The sequence below is a fragment of the Falco biarmicus genome, chromosome 12 (assembly GCF_023638135.1).
Source record: "Falco biarmicus isolate bFalBia1 chromosome 12, bFalBia1.pri, whole genome shotgun sequence".
In the NCBI taxonomy this organism is placed as follows: Eukaryota; Metazoa; Chordata; class Aves; order Falconiformes; family Falconidae; genus Falco; species Falco biarmicus.
In genome coordinates this window covers 17,796,096-17,820,165 of record NC_079299.1, presented here as the reverse complement: position 1 = coordinate 17,820,165, position 24,070 = coordinate 17,796,096, and the positions used below count along the sequence as shown (strand labels likewise).

The 24,070-nt window shown below is 38.0% G+C and overlaps 1 protein-coding gene across 3 annotated transcripts in view; it reads right to left on the bottom strand.

The window, feature by feature from the left end:
* RBKS (ribokinase) overlaps positions 1–24,070 on the bottom strand; it is a 69,824-nt gene that overhangs the window by 24,069 nt on the left and 21,685 nt on the right. For all 3 annotated transcript variants that reach the window (XM_056357723.1, XM_056357724.1, XM_056357725.1), the window contains 4 exons: positions 21,580–21,643; positions 18,722–18,784; positions 11,623–11,787; positions 6,779–6,870 (listed from right to left, as the gene is read on the bottom strand). In XM_056357723.1, the coding sequence (XP_056213698.1) occupies positions 6,779–6,870; positions 11,623–11,787; positions 18,722–18,784; positions 21,580–21,643 (384 nt within the window). The remainder of the gene's footprint in view (positions 1–6,778; positions 6,871–11,622; positions 11,788–18,721; positions 18,785–21,579; positions 21,644–24,070) is intronic.

Below are 24,070 nucleotides of genomic sequence, written 5' to 3'. Positions count from 1 at the left end.
TGAAGGAAATAACTAATGGTTATGTAAAGAAAAAATTAAATAACAATACTAAAACCCCAATGTGGACATTTGCCACAGTACTGTACAAAAGGGCAGCAAATTAAGAATTTTATTTTTCTGCAGCTAGTCTCATAAAACACCTCAGTTAAATGGACCTATAAAGCAGGAGAACATTCCACAAAACTGCTGTCAGAATAAACCTATGGCGGATATTATATACTTAACCTACACAGAATTCTTTTAATTTTGTTTACAAAAGTGGAAGAGAAATTTAGCTGAAGCTTTTAATTTATCTGATGTGATTTTGGCCATAACCCTCACTAATCTTAGTTAACTCTCCATGTCCCTTTAGACTGTGGAGTCCAGCCACAGTAAGCTGACACAAACAACCACTGCTACAGAAAAAAATCGGTCCTGCTTTTTTCCCTTCCGCTCCTGTCCACATGGCCCATTCTCCTGCGCCGGCACAACAATTTGTGTGGCCAGGAAACAAACTGAATTGCAAAGCAGATCTGTGTTAAAATTAACACCACCCCCAGTTCTACACCAGCCCCAAAAGCCAACCCAAAACAATTAACTTCTTTCAGCAACAGTACTAATTTACATTGTGTAAAAGTGAGAGCGCAAGTCTGATATGAACCTTTGCCAAGTGTTCTGAGCTGTGGTGTACCTGGGGCAGCCTATGGCTTACACGGCCACTTTCAGGGAGATACTCTGGATCCTCTGCGTGGAATTTGCAAGAGAAAATCTGCAGCATGGTATCTAGTATGGGGATCTCTGGCACAGTTAAGACCCTGACACACTACAGCATAGTACAGTGAAAGGCCACCGAGACAGTCTGCGGGCCGGGGACCAGGATATAAAGAAAAGGCTGGCAGAAGCGGGCTTGCTCAGCCTGAAGAGCACAAGGCCGAGGGCAGATCTAATGGCTGTCTACAGCAATACTATGAGCGGGCACAGAGAAGATGGAGTCAGGGTCTTCTTGAAGGTGCAAAGTGTAGGACTAGAGACAACAGGCACAAGCTGGAACATTCTGGAAATACCGGTATTAGGAGAAGCTTTTTCACCACGAGGGTGATGAAGCAGTGGAACAGGTGTCCAGAGGTCACACAGTCAGTCCATCCTCGGAGATTCAAAACTTGACTGGACAAAGCCCTGAGCAATCTGGCCTAAACTGGCCATGCTTCACCAGCAGGTTGGACTAGAAACCTCCAGAGGTCTGTTCCCAGCTTCTATGATCCTGTGATCTTCAGCAAATATAAACTGGTGAAATAACAAGAAGAGTTACTTCTTTGGGGAGCAGTCCATCATTTGGACTACTTTTTGCACACCTAGCACCATAACAACTTTGCAGATGTTGCCAGGTACTACAGGAACAGAAATAATAATAGGGAAACTGTGCTACTTTTAAGATTAACCCATCTAAAACTACATATGATAATTTACAATATTTTTCATTTTAAATATTTAAACAGAGTAAGCCAGTTGACTACAAATTTGGCTTGTACCTTAGGAGATTTCTTTGAGAATGACAGAACAAGATCTCAACCTCATTAATTCTAACACATGTGAACAGTCCTAAAGAAGTAGTGAGACAGATATGGTGTATAAGCAATTGCAAGAACAGGCCACAAGCCAAGTTAGTTCCAGTTGTTTCAAATTATAACATTTTTACATACATACAGGCATAAATACTTACCGTGCTAGAATAATTAAAAACTGATTGAAATGAATTGGCTTGAAGCTATTCACTCCCCTTCCAAAAGTTAACATCTTTCATTTTAGACTAAATATGGGAAATTTCACCGTTTCCAGCAACTGATAAAATGGGGTTCAGAACAAAGTTGGAATTGAAATATATTGTCAGTTGCTGGCAACTTCTACATAATGGTGCCATTGTAGCTTTCCATTACTCTAAAACAGAAAAGGCAAATTCAAGAGATGTTCTGAAATATTTGACTACTAGAGATATCAACTATTTTTTCTTAAGAAAGACTACCGCTAGTATTAATCTCTCGATATTAATAAGCACTGCCTTAACTGTCCTAATCCAAAACTCCGGATACAGTTTTATAAACTTGGTATTATCTGAATCTTGTAGAAGTCAATACTATCTCTTGATTTTGGACATATTAACAGGAATTTCCATTATTAATATTTCTTCCAAAAATTACCTAGCCTCTAGCAATAGACAGTAACACTTAAAAGGAAAGAATAGGATAGTATCTATTTTGGCATATTATTTTTATATGTCTTGCAGCTTTATTTAACATAATTAACAATAACTTATATTTAGTTGTACTGCTTTCTACCATTGAAGCCCCGAAGTATTCTGTCAGCAGGTAATTAAATCTTTGTTAGGCCTTTCTTATTTCAAAGTCTGATACCCATTTTACATTATAGAGAAAGCAGTTCCCGATTTTGCATTAAAAACAGCTTGACAAACTAAATCATTTGCTGTAACCATTTAGGAGTTTTCCTTCTCCTGAAGGGCTCCTCAGCATTCTTTGAACGGAGAAGCAGCTGTTCTTCAAAACATTTAGGATCAAATTGAAATTGCTGATGTGCAATATATTTTGGTTCCTAACCTGCAGGGCTATGTAATTGCATGCACACACTAAATAAGAAAAACAACACATGAACTGTATTGACATTGTGGTTGTGCCTAGAGCCATACTGTAGCAAGAAATCACATAAATACACGGGGAAAAAAATGGTAAGTATTCCAAAGCTCATCTTGTATAAGGTTGTCTCTTTTTCAACATTTATAGACAACTGAAAAGAACAACGATTGGTTTTCACTAAGATGACATTGGATACATTTATTTTTCGTTAGAAGAATTAAGGGAATGGAGAACTAGCACATTCCTGCAGAAACCTCAGGGATTAGGCTGTGCTACATCTGGGAATTAACAAACTAGTCTCAACAAGTTTGATCTTTCTGGGAAAAGATAAAACTGAACTACAGGCTAAGCAAAGAAAGAACTGATAACCTTGCAAGATTTGTTCTGAGTTTTTTTGTTCATGAACCACATAAAAAGAAAGTAATGCCAGACATTAAAAAAAATATTATTGCAACAAGCAAATGTGAAAAGAACAGCTTGTGAAGAGCCTTCTAGACAAACTACTGGTAGATAATTCACTGATAGTATAATTTTGTTTGCTTCTCTCTAGCACATAAATCCATAAGAACAAGCTGTGCTGTTATACCAGATACTGCATGTGATTTCATTAAATCCTAAAGCATGTAATGAAGAATGGATATAAAGTGTGATGTTCTATTTGATACTTGCATGTTTGGGACCCGACATCTCATGGCTGTCTGAAACTATAGCTGACATTTTAAAACTTTTATTCTGTGACAAAGACACTGCAGATCAAAACTCCTGACTGTCATGGCAGTAAATAACAGAAACTTCTGACTCAGTAATAATTCAACTAACCACAGGAACTACCCTCTTTTCCTCATCTTTTAACAATACAAACACTTCACATAGTGTATCTGATGTCTTAAGCTAAATGGCTGGTATTCTGTTCTACAGCTAACATAATCTTCTGTCACAAACTTATCATTCACATAATCCTCAAAAACCATAGGATTTTATCATTTAAAGGTATTTCTTGGTGAACAAGAATGATAAAGACATTTTGGTAAAACTGTGTGATAAATACTTGTAAATTTGAATCACTAAGAAAGCCAAACCAAGCAATAAAAAAAAATAAAACAAATAATCAGTGTAGATTTAATCTTGTCTTAGCATATACGTCTGTGTTAAGAAGAATGTTTTAGAAGAAGTTCAACTGGATAGCTCTACATAGTTCATCTTTAAACCCAAGACAATTTATTAACTATCTAAAAGACTTAGGAAAGATAAAGCAGAAATACTTTTTTTTTTTTTCTCCTTTCTAGTAGTACCTAAACATCCCAAATGAAAAATAAAAGATCCCAAAAGGGGTAAGTCTGGAATGTAAATAGGATTTTGGCTAGAAGGAAGTTATTTGAGACGTAGAAATACCAAGGAGTACAGGCAATGGAGATGGAACAGAACATCTCAGGAAGGCAGTTTTAAGCAGCACATTCAATAACTTTGGCCATAGAGAATAATAATAATAATGACCCATAAAATAAAAGTGGCCACAGTGGATCAGAGTAAAGGTCCATCTTATCCAATTGCTTTTTTCTGACTGACTGCTAGTAGATACTGCAGGAAATAAAATATTAAAAAAAAAGCATAAAATGATCTTTTCCCAGTATATATTCTGGATCATCAAGTCTTAGGTACTTCCTGATTTAAGAAGATGAAAGAAATGCAGATGTAGTTGGCTGAATGAACGAAGTTTAAAAAAATCAGAATTATCTTTAAGATTTGTAGAATTAACTTATTGCTTTTAAGTGCCATAAAGAGATGTGACTGGTAACCTTTATTTGGGTATGTAAACATTTATCTCTATACCAAACTTCTCAAGTGCATACATTACAGGGATCTGAAATTAAAGAAAGTCATTGAAAGAAAACAGAAAACAGATGGCATATGAATATATAACAATTACTAAAAAAACAACTTTCAAACTTGTGACATAAGAAAAACAAATGTTGCATTCTTCCTCTTTTTCTCAGCAAAAAGAAAGGAACAATGGCAACAGTAATCCCTTAAAGTCAATTCAATAATAAATCAGACACACAGGGAGGATGAAATCAAACTTAATTGATTATTACAGTCGTGCTAACGTAATTGATTTCATTGCAAAGTATGAAAAGGTTATTGTTAAAAGCAAAGGTACTTATGTGCTATTCTTGTCAGAATACACTTGTAAGAGTCCCACACTTGGATCTGTGCTCCCATGATGTGGCTGGCAGGGTTCTTCCATAGGTCTACCATTTTCATTAATTCAGAAGAGAGAAGCTTCCTCAACAGTAGAGAGCGTATTCGTGTGCCTGATTGCATGCAGTGATCCCAGCTATCTTCAAATGGTAATCACTTTTCAAAAGAAAATACCAGAAAAGAATGCAAACTGTACCCCCAGCTCTGTGGAAAGGTAGATGAGTGAGCAGGGATCTATTATAATTATACACCTTTATTTCTTGTTCTCCAAATAGAAGTAATTTTCTTTTCTCCATGTGGTGGTAATAATAATACATCCTGGCTCCAGCAAGCCAAGCTTCTCAAAGAATGTCCCTTTCAAGACTGTCCTCTAGCAATAAAGTATAACAAAGGGAAAACTTTAACATGTGTGTTGCAAAGAGCAATGAGAGAAAAGTCAGGAACAGACAAGTAATGAAAAACAAAGTTTTGTTTTTAACATATGGGGGATAAGTTTTTGCAGGGGGGGGGAAGTAACTAGTGACATTATGAAAAAAGCAAACAACAAATGACATTTACTAAATTGGTGGGAGAATATGGGTGTTCTCAGCCCAAAATTGTGCTGTTGCACTGTTCAGCCAGTCCAGGGGCACAGTCCCGGCACAAGTGCTTTCTGAAAGCGTGAAGAAAACACCATATAGGTTTTGTGCGCATCCCCTGAACAAGAATAAATACTTTGCCTTAGCATTCTCTTCATCACAAATAACAGAGTTCTGATATCTGCTGGACAGTGTCTGAGCCACAAATGTTATCACCGCCAGCTACACTGGAAACTTTGCCTTCTGGAGGCCTGAGCAGCCACGGCACCTCCCACCTGGCTATTTTGCTAATTCCTGAATGCTCTGGAGTATCTGAACTTGGCAGACTCATAGTGAAACATCCCAGAATAAAATTCAGATGTCCATTTGGATTACTTTGACCATCCCTTAAAAGCCAGAAGTCTTGTGAACTAAGAACTTCTGATACGGTTTGTGATGGCTTTTAACAGAAACTTCAAAAAAGGGCAATTGTGTCTTGAAGAACTTACTCTAACTGACATTGTCATCAGACAAAAAAAAGCAGGGACATGCTTTTCTCTTAGCTTTTGCCCCACCTCTTTATCCAAAGGTATCATTTTCATTGCAGAAACCATGTCTGTTGGAGATAACTTTAACTATGATCAAGGCACGGCTTCTATCCACTAGGTTACTTCTCCCACATTCCTGTTTATATAAAGAGAGGGTGAGGGAAAGGAGCACAACATGCATAATGCTAATAAATAGGAAATTTAAATGAAGGCCTTATGAGATACGCTTAATTTGTCTCTTGTGACAAAAATAATTTCCTTTGGGAGAAACACCGCACTTGAATTAGAAAGGAGAGGGAAAGGAGGGGAAAGGGGGGGAAAAAAAAAAGGAAAACATACAGTTGAAAGGCCAAAGAAACAGATTCACTGAAAACAGATCTGACAGGAAGAGGCATATGAAGCTACTATTTGCCATCAAGTGCAGCATGTGTGCATCACCTCCTGGCAAGCGAATTTAAAACTGTCAGAACACTATGGCTAGCGCATTCCTGCTAATCATATCAAGGGACTGCAGAACAGGGACAAGGATCTATTTCAGTATTTACCACTGAGTGATAACATTTTGAAAGTATCCTTTTATGGATTTATTTTACTCATTTACTCGTAAGGATGGCTGGACACAACTTTCTCACTACAAACAATTAATTTAATTTTGAGTGCAATCTAAAGGTGTTTTAGAATACTCCTCTTTGCTCATTAGGTCAGGGATCAAACTTGTCACCTCCAAAAGTCCTGTGTAAGAGAAGCATGCCTCAGTTTCCCCATTCCCTATGCTGAATTTCTGAGAAGAGAAACCCTCTGAAATGTTACTGTTTAAGACTCCTTCTTTAACATGACATAAGACCATTACCTCAGTTTCATTGCAGCAGAAGATATCAGTATGAGTATAAAATTGCGGATCTAGGTCAGCAAGGGCTGGAGCTGGATTAAATAAAGTCTTTACTGAAACAAAAGAAGAAGAAAAATAAAGTCTAAATCTCTGGTGTTTTAGATTTATAAACCATCATCTGAAACACCATTGTGGTTAATTCACAGCTCCCAATTTTCTTATTAACACACAAGTGGCTCTCAGTTTCTGTGTCCTTGTTTTATAGAACTACTAGAGTTTTGTTTATTAAAGGTCCTTTCTAATTCATGTGCAGGCACCTGTCATGATGGGAACATGACAGAAGAGCAACAGAAAAAATAACCAAGAAATTATTAAATTATTTAAAACAAGGGAAAAAGCCTTAGAGAGTAATGCAATTTGTTTTCAGTGTTGTTATCTGCGTTCTGCACATGAAGAAACAGGGGTATGGAGTAATGAAGGGCAAGTCCAGACAAAGAGTTAAACGTGCTTCTGAATGTGTTACCTAACTTGTTCAAACTGCCACATTATAAAACTGTTGTGTAGACAAGGCACTGTATATTTTTAATATGCTATCTGGCAGAGCTAGACCTAAGCTTAACACGTGGTAGAATATGTTAGTTAACCTAACTTTAAACTGTAGCCTAAGGCCCCGTGTAACAGCAGAAAAGGTTTGTCATGAGGACAGTGACTTACTCACTGTTAGCACAGGAAGTCTGCAGACTTAGTTTCTCACTTTGCCAATTTTATGATTAATACTCCTGTGTCTTAACCACAAGGCCATCATTTTTATATAAAGGACACTCTCTTACTTTAGAAATATTCCTTGTAGTAAGTGATCAAATCTTCCAACTTGAATGCCTAAATTTTTGGCTTTAAATACTTACTTAGAACCTAAGCTACAGCACCTAATATTCAGACACCCTGAACACTTCTGAATGAATCCCAGCTAATTCCCTAAAAGAGGAAGATGCATAGAGACTTCTGAAATCTGGGTAGCGAGAACCTGAGAAGATGACCTTTTTGGTTAACACTCTGAAAGTTTTAGTCTTTGAGTGTAGAACTTTATCATGCCTCTCTACCTGCCTCATAAAAAAGAGTATTAAAGCAACAAAGACATTTACCCAGAAGTCTGAAAATGCCAGGATTAGGATTTCCAATGAAATCTTAATTTGACTCCCTCATATTATTACAATACAGTATGTTTTATAATCAACTCTTTAATTATACGATCGCATACCACTGAAAAACAGCATGTGATCACATAATTAAAGACTACAACATAATACATATGCAGAAAGGAGACAAATTAAAGTTTCACAGGCAACCTTAACTCTTGCATTTCCTATTTTCTGAACTGCAACCCTAATAAAGTTTATTTAAACACAAATCTTTAAGGTATACCTTCTTAGGTAAAACAAACAAACAGCACATATTGGAAAACAAACTCTGTCATGTGGTATCATACCAAAATACACGTGGGTCTGGAGCAGCACTGGAAGTGTTCCAACTTGGGTTTTAAGTAATACAGAGTCATTGTGAACAAGGTGTAATACATTACTATTAGTTTGCTCCCATATTTAGTATCTGCTGAGCGGGAGGGGGTGATCACATCATACCTCTTTACACCCCCTCTCAACGCTTTCTTTTTCCCACCTCCAGTACCCACAGCCTACTCCCCGACTCTACCTCCGTATTCCAGTCTCTCTATTCAACAAATCCTGTTCTCTTCTCCAGTTTTGTTCTCCTTTCAGTTTCTCTCTTCCTTCCTCCTCTACCACCCCCAAAAATCAAGCAAATCCCTCCTAAACTTCCCTTGTCTGAAACCTGCTCTCCATCCCCACCATTCCCATCCAGCTTTGCCTCTTTGTATTTGCATCCAGCAAGCTCCTGCTCTGCACTTCTGGGCCTACAAGAGATCTGTAACAGTATAAAAGAAGTTGCCTAAAACCAGATTCAGGAATTACACTGAAAGTCATGCTGCCCAAATGGACAACAGCCTGTGTGGACAGACTCCCAGGGAAGCTAGCTGTGAAGCTCTAATGATTTCCTCAAGTCCATGTGAAAGGTAGTTATTTTCCAAAGGCAGATAATACAGTAAACATCAGGTAGATGTCCATAATGTTGTAAAGGCTTATTTTTAAAAGAAAGCTCCCTTGCTACCAAGTCTTAAGCAGATTTTAAGGTAGCCAGTATTCATATTTAAAAGGGGGTAGGGTGGGGGATATTTTCCTTTGACTGATTTCTGCAGCCACTGCGCTTTGGCAGAAATTACAAAGAGTTTATCCACAGACAAACAGCTGATATGAAAAATTGCAGCCCAAGATTAAAAAGTTGAAGCACCTGAAAAATAGATCCTTTACTTGCAAGCGACATGGAATCTTAATAACTGAGGCAGCTCCCAGCCCATTCTTCACTACAATATTAACAGGTTGGACATTATCAGCCATCTTTTACAGGGTTTGTCATTACAGAAGCCCTAAAACTGCTTTACAGACTTTGATACACAATAACATTTTGCCCATCAGTGAAGTGGTCCCCCTCTTGGAAGCAGCAGCAGCTTTACCACACATGGCCACTAAAACCCCTAGAATTTCCCAGTCAGATTTCCACTACAATTTATACCCACTTCATGTAATTATTTACAAACCTCCCTCCCTTCTCTCCCTCCCTCCTTCCTTCTCTCCAAGACTGTCACAAGATCTTTAATAATCAGTGCCACAATGACAGAATGTCAGAATATAATAAGTCCCTTTCCAGCTTACAGATCCAGGTGGTGTTCACTGAACAGAAGCAAAGGGTTCTTGCCTGTGTGTCCACATTCTTTTGCCGCCTTATCATTTATTTCTTTAAGAATGAAGAAAAACAAGCAAAAACCCCCTTGAAACAGAGGTTTGAGGCATCTGGATATGCATCTGTTTTAAACAAAAATAGTCTAGTGCACATCCTAACATGCACTACTGCATTATACATGAGGGTATTGCAGGCTAAAAGAAAGGAAATCGCATTACCAATTTACAGTTGGCTAAGGATAGATTTTTACAGTGCTACAAACTCAGCTGTTTACTTAGATTTGAATGCACATGACATTTGAACATGTGTAGCCTGCTGCTTTAAAGCAGAAGCAACCAAAGCTTTCCTGATACGGGAGCAGCCCAATGATAGCAGACTGACAGCACAGAACTACAGCTGGCCCACAGTTACCTACTATTTTTCCTTGATACATAGTGCTGTCTACAGTTGCTAAATGCTTGCATGTCTGTTCCACGCATCAGGTTTGGATTTTGTTTTTAATTGCCTTTAAAATATCCTGTCTTTTTCTTCTGTCACAGGCTGGCATCTTGTCATATGAGGGTGACAAAAGTGTGACACCTCTTAACAAAACTATGCATGGAGTTAGAAGCAGACAAAATAAGTCATGGATATTGACTCATGACTCAACTATAGTCCATTAACCACTAGGTTAAGAATGCTTTTATCTGTTTTTGCAAAACAACAAAAAATACAGTAAACTCTGTTGCACATACACACATACACACATTTTAAGCGTTCCAGGTGCTACTGTTTTCTAAAGTTTTTAGTTTTTACTAGGTTTGCATGAACCCACTTTTGGCATTTGAAACAGAAGTAACAATAATTTTTCCCCGTGTGCAGTTCTCTTTCTAGAGTTTATTGCTATAACCACCACAATTTAAAAGCCACTCTTTCCCAGCCTCACGTCTAACACAACTGCTTAAATCAGCTCAAAATGCACGAACGTGATGGATTAAGTGCTGCTACATCTGACATCTTCACTAGTGTGTGAAGACTAGTGATCACAACAGTTGCACAGCAGATCTCGGTGCAGAAGGATGACTGAAGAATCAACAAACCCAGCGTGTTATGATCTACTGGAGCAAGCCTGGGCCCGGCCGCAAGGAACCAGTTAGTTCTGATCCCAGTTCCATCCCTGAACTGTTGCATGATTGGCCATACTACGAGCTATTCCCTCACAGTCTTATCTTCTGGATAGGTGGTGTGAACAACATATTTTTAATCTCATATAGATGCCTCACTTGCATAATTATTTAGTTAGTGTTCAAATACTGTGGTAACTGTGCTTGAGTAACTGAAAGCATTACAGGCGCTTAAACAACAAAAACCATCATGTCAGTAGTGAAACCCCATCCTGTTCAAGCAAAATGTCAGCTTTTATCTATGTATACGCTACACCGAAGGAACAATGGGCTACATTTAAAAGTACAGCACAGTAACAATTTACGAATAATTTCACAGACCATGACTGTCTATTCAATGGCAGCATGCCAAGTCACACTCAAAGAGTTTTAGTTAAGAAGACAAAGCATTTTCTTTTACTTTAAGGATGTTAACTTCTACATAGAAAACCACAGCCATACCTACTGCTATGCTGGGAGAATAAGGGCATAAGTCTGTTTTTGAGGTCATTTCATTCACTTTATTGTGTGTGGAACTTCACTGACTTGCATTCATTATGCTTGTTCTGCTCAAAAATAATACCAGAGTCAGGCCCATAGCTCCTGACCTAACAGCATTACACTGTATTTAGTCACAGCATGAAAATAGGACAAAAGGCAGCACCAGACATATACGGGGAGATTATAAGGGTATGGGTTGATTTGCCATTCAAGGTAAACACTGCAAAATTTTAAAACTGAATCCAGTTTTCATTAGCGTAGCATGAATTTATTGGCTATTGTTTCATTTCTAAATAAAACTAGTATGACAGACACCAGAATAGACCACAGGATCTTTATTTAGAAAGCATGATAAAGAATATTTTTCATGCAACAGAAATGACAGAAACAGAATGGCTTATGTTAAATTACCTCCACTGGCATGTGCCATTTTCAGAGCTTCAAGAGAAACAGCAGGGGTTATTTCTAGCTGGCAAACAACCACTCTGGCTTTCTGGATGACATCCGAAGCTCTTTTCAGGTCTTCAAAATTTAAAAGCAGGTTGGCTCCTGGGACTATGGCAATGACATTCTGTCCTAAAGAGAACATATTGTGTTTTTTACATTAACTTTTGCAATAAAGTATGTAAAACAATTCCTTGCTTTTCTACAATACATTTCAGATGAGCATTTCAATTTGATTTCCAAAAAAAACCCCACTAAAAATGTATGCATTGCTGACATTTTCAAATACCCACAGATTTCAGATGATAATCAAAAAGATGGATGGACTAATGAATGCTACACTGCACAACAAATGCATTATATATTTATTTGGGAAAAGTCATGTATGGGCTTTCCCCAGCCTTATTTTGGTGGTTTCTGTGAGCTTTAGAGAAGCATTATAGTAGTCACAGTGGAGATGGGGGATATAGGCTAAGGGTAATATTTGCATTTTCCTAAAATATTCTGGTGGCACTTGGAAGAGAAAAGCATCAATGTGATTACTGTGTTCATATGCCAAAAAATGCCATAATAATTTTAATTTTCCCATCAGCTGGGAACAGAGAATATTTCACACAGCCATGAAAACTATGCATATTCTTTAGATTTCACAGAAGCAGGCTTGCTCTATTTCCCTGCTCCACTTCACGTTAGGGTCCCTAACCATCGTGAAAAACAGAATCAGCTTGTCACCAAAACCCATAAAGGTAATGCCTGTGTCAAAGGAAAGCTCTACCAGAAGTAAGTGAAGAAGGTGGGTGACATTCTCGTCTTCCCTTAAAGCTGGCCAGTAGAATGGTCTAAGCAAAGCTGTATGTGTGGAAGCACAGCAGTATCTCAAAGTATCTCACATCTAAGATCCTTTTCATTCTCACAGTTTGTTTTACAGGTGAGAAGGTTCATTTACGTAGGTTCCAAGTATTCTTTTGTTTTAATTCAGGCATATAAGTTACTTTCTTTTACTGTAGTTTTTTTCTTTCCTTCTTTCTTTTTTCATCTATGCTACAACACCTCGAGACCTTCAGGCATGGGTGCCTTCAAATTAAAATTTATTATTAATCACTCAGGTATTAAATTCAATAAGTCAGTTGTTCCTTGATTTACAGGCTCAGCCCGCCCCCGCTGAAGATTCCTTTAAGGACTGCCAATCATTAAAGGCTACCAATTCTGTAATGAACTGAATTACTCTGTAAATAAATATTTATGGTTTTAAATACATTATTTTTGTTGAATGCGACTTCAAAGTCCTTTGAATAAGAAACGTGCAAAGCTTGTCTCCCTAAATATGTTCTGAAAAGAAAGCAGGACAATGGAAAGAATAATATAGTGATCTCAGAGGGAGGGGCACAAGCTTTCCAAAGCAATTCCGTTGTCAATGGTTTGGTACAGAACAGCTGCATATGAAAAGCAAAACCTCAGCATTTAAAGCCAACGCCCTGCTTTTCAACAGACAATGAGGGGCATCTCGGATTAAAAAAAATAAAAATAAAAAAAGAGAGAAAAAACCTTCTGCAACAAGTAAATGCTATCAAAGATATCTGAGTCCTGCTGAGGAAACATTCAAAGGCAAATTGCACGTATTTTGCCAGGTGTATATTTTGAAAGCTTATGGGGTGCAGCAGTGCAAACAGTAAAAGGCAGGGAATCAGTGGAACAAAAAATTTATTTCACTTCTGCCTGGACTCTGTGCTACCTAGAATCTCAGGCTCTATCCACATGTCTTGTTGCGTTATCTTGCTAAACTATTTAGCTGTACTGACATGTATATTATTATTAGACTTCAGAGCTAATGGCCCAAGGCGATAAGGAAGACTGTTTGCTTAAATCCATATGTGCAAATTCAAGGTAGACCATGCTGCACTGGATCACAGTCAGGAGCTTTTCTTTGTAACTACAAAAGGTCAGAGACTTAAAGTCTGCTTTCACACCTGCCAGGGAAATGCAGTACCTACTGTGGTGTACAGTCTGGATGGGCTTAACCCAAGCTGGAGAGAGAAAGCCGTCTAAACCTCACTAACGGAATGACAGCAGTCACCACAAACTCACACCAGCACGCATGAAAGCAGAACCCAGACCCATGCACTCCCAATCAACACCAGCATTTTGTATAAACAGCAACCACTTTGTTGAAAGCAATTATTTCTTGCCAGGGAAATCAGATGGGAAATAAGCACCAGGGACAACAGAGTTAAAGACAGATGGCAAAGAGGGGTGGGATTCATCTTGTCCAACACTGACTAATTTTTAAAAGTTTTTTAAAAAATCCTACGTTCTAGAAAATTTGAAGAAAACTCATTTCTAAAAAAGACTTTTCTAGGTTCCTTCAACAAGGAGGAGACATGAGTATTTTGAGAGTTTTTTTAATCTTACATATCTTAGATACCTGTTTGAGGGGGAGATAAACTAGTCTAGAAATGCCTATGTATCTCTGTTAACTCTAGGTGAAGCCTTAAGTCATTCACATAACTTTGAAACAGCTCAAGTAAGGTAAAATGCTACCCACACTGAGAATGAGAAAAATACACTTACTGCATTACCAATAGTTCTAACATAACTTCACTTAGGTTAAAAATTCTCAGTTTTGATGGGAGCATCAAATTTTAAGTTTTGCAGACATCAGCTAGAATATTAAGGGCCACATTCAGAGTTGCTATAAACTAGAACAGCGAAACGAAGCTGATAAACTTGTGCAAGTTTACACCAGATGGGGATTGGATCCAATCAATACTTAAAAACAGTGTGAATGTTGCATATATAAATACTGTCCTCGGACTTCTAAACCTGCTGCTGTCACTTCTTAGAAAGATGTGCAACTCAAGCTAGATTTTTTTTTACAAGTGCCATTTTATACATGCCACCAGATGAGAAGTGTCAGTGGAAAACTCAAAGGCAAACCAGTAAACACCACAGTGCAATAATGATCACTTTTTAAAATGGGATGATGAACGTAAAAGCATCAGTAGTGCTTAGAACTCACCAAAATCTCAAAACAATGCAATTATACCAATAGCTGCAGAGCTTCTGCAAATAATTCATAGGGAAAAAAAGATATTTGTGACTAGAAAAGAACGATATAAGAAAAACATTTGCTGCCAAATCACACAGCTCATGAATATGAGGGCAAGTTTTGGGTGTGTCATGGTATCATAATTTCTATGCAATCGCCTGGTAAAAGCATAATCTTGTACAAAAACCATTCAAGTTCGTGATGAAAGCCAATACACAGAAATTCTATAAAAATCCAGGTGACTTTTCCTCATAACCCTGAAGGTTCAAAACACAGATTTTCTCTTTGTAAAGTGTAATTCAAACAAGCTGGCACATGTATTCTCAGTTTGCCTTGTTTATTTAGCCTTATCTAAACATATATTTTGAACGTTTTTTTAATACTAGTAGCACTTTGGTATTGAAAGTACACTTACTTACAAAATAACACCTATTCACTGTTCATGAATGATTAATAATTATCATAAAGTCAGCACAATGCTTATCTTAAGTGAGGGTTATCCAGCAGTGTTCTGTGTAGGTAAGCTTTGTCTTAACTTCCAATAACTAAGAGCACTTTAATCATGACCTGCCAACCTCTGTTGTCCCTCCACTGCATTTTTGCAATGAACATGGAAATTGTCACACTGGTTCAAACTACTGGTCCAGCGAGGCCAGCTTAATGGCACCATCAACAACCACTACCAGATATGGACAAAACTGCAATAAAATTCACAGGTAATCATGTAAAAAATAATCCTTATGGATTTCCCTCCCCCCCCCCCCCCCCCCCCCCCCCCATATCTGTATGCAAAAGTGCAATACACATCATGACTTTATGGAATTCTTACCATTCAATTGCACGATGTTAGCAGGTGTGCTAAGTGACAGAGCTAGGGGAAAGAAGGCAGGCTGAAAGGAGAAACAAAAACTGGGTTCAAAGTGGTGCGGTGCACCTCAAAGAAAACATGTTAAGAAAAGCAGCTGGATGTACCAGCATTTCTCCTTACGAGAGGAAGTACAGATTCAAAGCGTACAGAGTTCTGGTAAACTGAAGCTTGTGTTTAGTCAAAGCCTATACAAAGAGGCGGTTGTATAAAAGAGAACAACTAAAAGGAACTCGGAAGTTCCAGAAAAATTTCAGCACGGGCTTCTGAGACCAGCTCAGAAGGAACCTTTGCAACAAATCTGGGCTGCATGTTTTCCAATGCAGCACTATAAACTTGTTGAACATCGCTCCACCATTTTGCATTAAAGCAGGGATTTAACCTCTCTATCTTTTATTGAAACTATACTGTATTGTCTCAGAATATAATGCAACTTTAAGAATGTCAAATGTGCCTAATAATTTTCAAATTTTTGGTGCTTTGCCAATTATAATGATGGGTGAGTTATAGCTGTGCAATTCAGTAACCAGTAAAAATCTTCCCAGAAATTCAGCAGTGCCAGCTAGACAGACACAGGTAACATCAGGGAAAGTTTACTTCAGAGCCTCCTCTGACTTTGCTTTCTACAGCTTTCTTTTTCTCTGCTTTCACTCATCCATCATAGTCTGCTCCTTCTACTTGAGTATCTCTCCTGCTTCTGCCTGTGATTTTACTCAGTTGATATTTTCCCCAGGTACTGGTAGTTGCATTTGGCAAGACAAAGTGCAGGTTACCTATGTGACAATACAGCAAGTAAAACTTGGCGATTTAGAGAGACGATACCTATGTTTTTTACTTGTCCCTCATTGTCTTAACACAATACACCATCACCACCCCCAGTTTCAAATGCTTCCCTTTTAGGTATAATTTGAACTAGCAGAAACTACTTTACATCAGTGCATTGAATGCTGTGGTGTTTCAGCTATGCCAGCACAACTACTGTGGTAAAACATGCATGTGCAGACAAGCCTTTCAAAAAGTGCTGTAAAACCTGTTTAGGTCAAATCAGCCAGGTTTCTACAGGAAAAAAAAAAGTGTCTCTTGCAACAGCAAAGCACATAAGTACTGCTATTTTATTGCAATTTACTCAATTCAGGCACCAGATGGTTTTAGAAAGAAGTAACAACCCGAACCATTACCAATTCTGTGCATCTGTTTGCTTTATAGCATAGTTCTGACCAGGTTTGCTCTTCTACTAGATTTTAAATGAAATCTGAGGCCAGCAGTAACTTAATTTAAGATTTTTCTATTTCTGAAAGAAACAAACTACATGACTTTATGCATTATTCATCTCATTACGTGAATCACAAGACTATCGGAGACCCTTCACATTGACACTAACATATAAGATAGCCCACTGTGAACCTCATCGCACTGAATCAGTTTCCCTTTTCTTTTCCTGGTGCTTAAAAAGGTTTAGATCTACAAGATGGGTTTGTTCCTTACCCTTCAGAAAAATTCATGGTGTTATAATTTTAATAGTTCAACCTCTGTTCATTCAAGTTTAGACCATGTTTATCTTAGCCAGCCATGCACATGAACTGGGAAGCAATAAGACTGCTTCTTACCCAACCCTTCTGGACAGCACACCTAGTGCAAGACATGGTTACATGTACAAAACAGTGAGCCCTGGGAGCGTGCTACTAGATTCTTACTGTCTCTCTTATTTACACTGGCCAGAGTAGTGACTGCATGTGGCCTAAGAAAGAACTTCATCAGAGTTGCTGTGGTAATTTACCTGCTGATCCAAACCAAGAGAAGGAGGTGGAAGTAAGAGGCCGGTATCCAGTTTATTCAATGCATTAGAGCTACCTTATTTCTGAATTAGAGCTGTCATGCAAGGCTTTGATTAATCTTACTTAGGGAAAATTAAACTCACATCTCCAACTAATTTGCCTAATTTTCCTGAATGTTCCTGTGTAGACTTGCTTTTAGTCACAGCCCCTTCCCAGGTTTGTTCCTGGAGTGAATAGTCATGTTTCCTTTCCCATTTTGAGCTGTAGCCCCTGTACTACCATCAGGTTACATAGGAGCTTGTCAAGTTGATGTGTCAGCTAAGCTGTGGTAACTGTTCAAATGAAGGCTCTTAGCTGTGCCAAAAGTGAACTAAACCAATCACACTTAATTTGCTATGTTTGCAAAAACATTACTGGTCCTGAGCTCTAAATTTTGATCCAGACACACGTTTCTCCTAAGAGCTCTCAATAACTTGCTTGAGGAAAAGATAAACAGAAGGTTTTCAGAGGATGATTTAGCAATCTTGAAGAATATGAAAGCAAGCCAAACCTCTTTTTCTTCTTCTGCAATATGAAAGCAAAGGCATAGGCTAAGGAAAATTAACACAGGAAAACTAAACAGGCCATTTCACTGTGTAGTCATCACTGCAGATGCAACTTGGGATCAAGAATTGTGGTAATATTACAAGATCAACATAAATATTTCCACTTACACTAAGGACAATTTATTTTCCTGATTCAGAGCATAATGACTCAATGCGCTGAGGAGGCAAACTCTTTCCTCACAGGACAAGAGGAAATGGCCTCAAGTTGCATCAGGGGAGGTTTAAATTGGATATTAGAAAAAATTTCTCCACTGAAAGGATTCTCAAGCATTGGAACAGGCTGCCCAGGGAAGTAGCTGAGTCACCATCCCTGGAGGTGTTTAAAAGACATGCAGATGTGGCACTTAGGGACACGGTTTAGTGGTGGACTTGGCAGTGCTGGGTTAAGAGTTGGACTCAATGATCTTAAAGATCTTTTCCAACATAATTATATGATTCTATAGTAAAAGTGCTACGTAAGTTGTAGTGGAAAAGGAGAGCTTTAACTTTCTGCTACACTGTGCACTGGTCATTGTAAAACTAGATAGATCAGCCGGCTGATTGAATTATGGCTATTGCACTGCTAATCTAAGCATCTGATTCTGCTGCTTTTAGGCACCTCATCCTACAATGTTGCCTGTAATAAAAAAGGAAGTGCAATGAAGTGTGAATAAGATCATGAAAAAAATGAAAGATATAGAAAAAATAATTCCACAATTAACAGTGACATGGCAAAGGTTTCTTTTATGGCTGTAGATGCAGAACAAAAAGGACAATTCAGAGTAGAAATATGTACCTTCACTGTCGACAATTATTGAAGCAGCTCCAGTAGCAGCATCTGTAGTCTGACCTACAAATGCTAAGAAAGGGAAAAGTTACAGCATGCATTACTTCAATACATTACTTTCAACCAATAGCATGTGATGCAGTTTAATTGAATTAAATCTAAAATGAACCCATAACCTCCAGCAATTTAAAAATGCTAATTACTCTTTCATGTGCAACAATGCCAGAGAAGCTAACAACAACAAAAAGTGTTAATTTACACCCACAAAACAGAAATGCGAGTCCAACATTCTTTAATTTGGCTACATCTCTGCTTTAGAGAAAGCATGTTATTTATGCAGCCTTCTCAGGCACTCTACTCCTACATGGAAGTATTTCTTTTATCCAATGAAGCAACAGAGTCAACACTGGAGAAAACGAAAATATTAAAACAACACAGCATTTAATTCTGCAGATCGTGCTATGAAGGCAGTGGTGAGGCTGTATGTTTCCTCTTTGGATTATTATTCAGATAAATTAACTAGAAGTGAGGCTGGCAGTGCTGTCTATTATAAAGATTGTTCCATATATACTACTATAAGAACCTGTTTTCAGCTGTCAGCAAATTTGTCAAATATTAACCAGTGGTCCGAAACTTTCTATGACAGGTGGGTTTTTGTAGGTAGAACCGTAGTAGAAAACTGCCAGAAAAGCTGAGTTTGGTTTCCACCACCCCCCGCGCCCCGAACTGTATTGGAGAAAAATCTACTTCTTTGAGACAAATTGTGGTGACCTTTTGTTTAAGAGGCTCTGGTGTTCTAACATTTTAGAACATGGACTTGATGTTGGGCAAAAGTTGGCTTCTTTCCGAAGATGTGCCTTTTGTGGCCAATTTAAATATCTGCTCAAATCTGAACAAGACTGAAAAAACAAATAACATCATGCTCATTCAGTTTTGCTAAAGTATTGCGGGTACTCGCCCTGGAGGTACCAGTATCTAGTTCTGAGTTACAACAGTCACAGCAGAACTTTCCTTGCAATTATAACTTCATCATGAGCTCGCTCTAGACACTGGAATTGAAAGCAGGGAACTTGTGTCTTCTGTGCTCTCAGTACTCTTCCTGCAGAAAATAAGCAGCATGAGCTGCAAGCTGCACAGTTCAAATGTGGGACAGAGAGTAACATATCATTAAAGGTCTAAATGGTCGGAACAGCACTGGCAGCTCATAGGTTGTGGACAACAGGAAGACTGGGATAAGGGGAAAATTATGAAACAGATTGGAATTCGAAAGGAAAGGGGTAAGGTGATATGTTAGGAAATAGAAGAGCAACGTAAACAAAGACATATGACAAGGATCCAGGAAATGGAAGCTGGCAGAACTGGCATTACGGCAAGAATTTTCACCCATTACCCAGTATCCTTATGTATAACAACAGGAATAGGCTAGACAAAGATTAAACTGAAATGAAAAGCCAGGGTCTGAAATAAGACTGTCCTAAGCAAAAAAGGTCTGTGCACGCTGAATCACCCTTGTCTTCAAATCCTGTAATGCAAGCTGGGATCCTGGACCAGCCCCACGAGCAGTACAACCTATCCTCCTCCAGGGCTGACCAGTGTAGAGGGGTGACAATCTAACACCCTTCTGACATAATTTTAACTCAGTCCACAGAAACTGATACCTTGGACCTAAAGGTTCCAACCCTTCAATTGATGTATCTAGTTATCAGTGAAGTGCACTATGATGGAATTTCTGAAATTTTTCTCCTACACTTTTCTTTTGCTGCTATAAAGATATTTAAAAATATATAACATTACAAGATCAATCATTTAAATCTGAAAACATGAGTTTTAAGGTTCCTTGTGGAATATACATTTTCACTAAGTGCTATGCATTATAATAGTTTTATTTACATGATCAAAGACTTTATTCATAAGGTAGGCATACTTTGGAGAGATTTAGAACTGTACACTAACAGACACTGTTTTTATGGTATCCTTGCTTGGTTTCTTGCTTAAGTTGGAAGATATGCAATGAATAAACCTGTATATACATTTGTGAAATATTTAGATGCTATACTGATAAGCATAATAAAAGCCCACAAAATACTGATAGCTCTGTCTTTAAAGCAGAATTTGAATAACGCAGTAAATGAAGCTCGTGGCTGCACATTAAACAGAAAAGATAAACAGAATACTGAATTGGCACTTAATGATTGCATCTGTCCATCCTTGTCCACCCTGAAGAAGACCAGAGTAATATAAATAAAAATATGATCATGTAGTTAAGTAGCACACAACAACACATTTACACAAGAGAGAATTAGGGTTGCAGAGGTGCAAAGATACTAGGATATTGTGAATGCTTAATTTTCCCTTTTCCCGAAAGCCTTTTAACATTGATTTTTGTGTGTGTGTGTTAACAAATATCAGCTGCAGTCTCTAAAATGACTGCACCTGTCATTTCACAAAACAGAGGTGAAATAGACTGCGTTGACAAATGCTTTTCCACTGTACCCCTCCCCTCCCAACATGAAATTGAGGTTGAATAATCAGACTGGATTTTTCAATTTCTAACCAGGCATTACCATCACTAATGCCAGCCTAAAGAATTGCATAACAGCAAGTTATCTTCACGTGCCTTGCGCTGATGTAATCCTCTGAGATTTAGAGGTAATAAATTACATTTTATTTTTAGTGGTACAGCTGATTTCAGAAGTCCCCACATTCTCACCCATATTCATTCAGTTCTGCCAGCTATGTTAAAACAACTATTCATAGTTTTGAATGATAAAACACATCCAATGAGGCAATAAAATAAGAAACCCTCCACTACCAGTCTTTAAAGCCTAAAAATGAAACAAAACGGTTTTCTTAAAGTATAATTTTACCTGTAGAAATACCATTCTTCTTCAAGTTTTCAACATAATCATTGCCAAAGGAATCCTTCCCAACCTACACAAAAGATAAAAGGATAGGTTTTCTTGACAGAAAGGTGAGAGGACAGATGGATCATCTTTAGACAACAGAATGCTCTAATCCAATTTGAATACAACACTTTGTGTTGCAGCACTTTCCCTTATTAATAAACAAATAATAGTAAAATGTATTAATAACATTAATAAACAACAGGAATAGTGTTCTGCAGTTTTCTCCTCCTTTATTACAAAACTCCCCCTTACACCCATGTTGCTATATTCAAGTTTCATCCTCTTACAACCACTGTGTTCCCTTGACACTGAAACCTGCTGGGGACTGTAAAATCTGGACATGTACTGAATTATTCAGCTTTGAATTAAAAGCACTTAGCAACTCCGGTGTCCATCTTAATTGCCATTCCTATTTTGTATTTTCTATCTCAAGTTCCCTCGGTGGAAAAATATCAAACTGTAGTTATGGAGTAGAAAGTGACAACAAACATGCCACTGCTGGTTTCTATAATTCTCAGTACTAAATGTACTGTTTACAAATTCAACATTTTTTGTTTGCTTTATACAGCAACAGCAGATCAAGTTGAGTTAGGGAGTCAAGCTATGCTCTTGTTTTTCTAACAGCAAGTTAAAGAGCTTGTAATTTCAGCTCCACTAATCCTTTTACCTGAACAGAATTCTGCTTGCTGTTTATTCAGACTAATAAAAATTTCTTTTTGTTACATTACACAGAAATGTATATATGGAGAAAAAAATGGTATAACTCGCTTAATGTCAAAATAGCATTTAAAATATATTTATAAAGCCAACATGGCTTTGAATTCACCTCTGTTAGACTACATTTTGAGCATGCATAGTGTGTGCTTCCACTTCCAAGAGTAAATTGTGTGTATCAGAAGTATCAAAGACTGACCAATGCTACTGGAAATATCTTTGCAAGAGAAAAAAAAATAAATCTTTCAGATTGGAAGCCAAATCAAGATCCTGGTCATGGTCTAGACAATGAAGGAATTACATGAGGAGTCCTAATGATCCATCTTCTCATAAAACAGCACTAAATGGCTAACGGTGTATTTGAGTTACCAGAAGCACAAAGCAGCTGCCTCTATTGCCTGCTGTTAGAAATTGGTCTACTTATGAGCTCAGTCCTTTAGAAACCTCAGAGAAGACCCAAGTACTAACTAGTGATCACAAGGATCAAACCTTGTGTTTCAGAATTCTAAACTTTAAAGTGCAATGGGTGGATGATCCTTCCCACCACATATTCTATTGCACAACCATGTTTTGAAACATACTTTCATTTCCTACAGCCTCTATAAAGGATTTTTCTAAAGCATTATTAGGGATGGTCCCAGTCTTACTGAAGTAGGACAGCAATTTAGGTCAAAACAGTCTAACCAGATGGGACATTCCTCTGGTACATGCAAAAAAACCCCACAACAACATTTACTTTGGTCACCATCTTATTCATTGTTTGCATATTAGAATATTTCTGTATCTCTGACTACTCCCAATTTGCCAGACAGGGCAGGTTGTCAGAAGCTGCATCTTCCTACTTCTTTAGGCTGGATGACTGCAGCCATCTGCAATTTAAAGTGAGTCTGCTCACCTCTGCAGCCTAACAGCTGTACTAACGGAATGCATTCTACCTGATGGTATCACTTTCTCCCTCCCTTGCTGCTAATAAAGTTTCTACAACAAATCTCAGGATTTGCTCAGTTATTTCAGCAACAAAATATTTCATAACCATTTTCCAAAAGCTCAACTGAAACTTCCTTCCTTCAGCTCTGGGTCCTACACAACTGACAGACAGCCATCCCTTATTGTTCAACTGTCATAACAACTGAAATCAGCTGTAGTACTTTTGCTCACAGCAAGACATCTCAGTGCTGGAGGGAAGCCCTCAGAGGGGACTCCATGGAGGCCCTTTTCCTCTGGGAACTTTTTTCCATGTTAGTTCATCTGCATCCAACCCAGTTAATCCTAGTGCATTCAAAAGGCTTATCTTTCCATTCAGGCTTTACCCGCAAGGAGGACAGAATATTGGACATCAGGCTCGTTCTAGATTAAAGGCATTATCGACTGACCATGTCAAATTATATAACATTTTTTTAAGTATTTTCTGCTTTTGCACAGACTGTGCTAGATGGACTATCGTGTAAACAGAAAAATAAATGCCTTAGCCTGCTGACCACAGATCATTGTATGTGCTAAAATAGCATTTCTTCTTTATTCAGTTCTTAACAACAGCAGTCACTTGTACAAGCATTATGGTCACACAGTTTGTATATTAGAATGAGTGGAATTATGTGAGTATTTTTCAGTTGGAGTTTTCCCTGCTTACTGTCATGTTTTGCATGTGGAGCTAGGGGAGCTAGCTGGCATGATAGCAGCTAAAATTCTAGCAGCTTAGAGAATCAAACTCATCTGTACCTGAAATACAACAAAAACA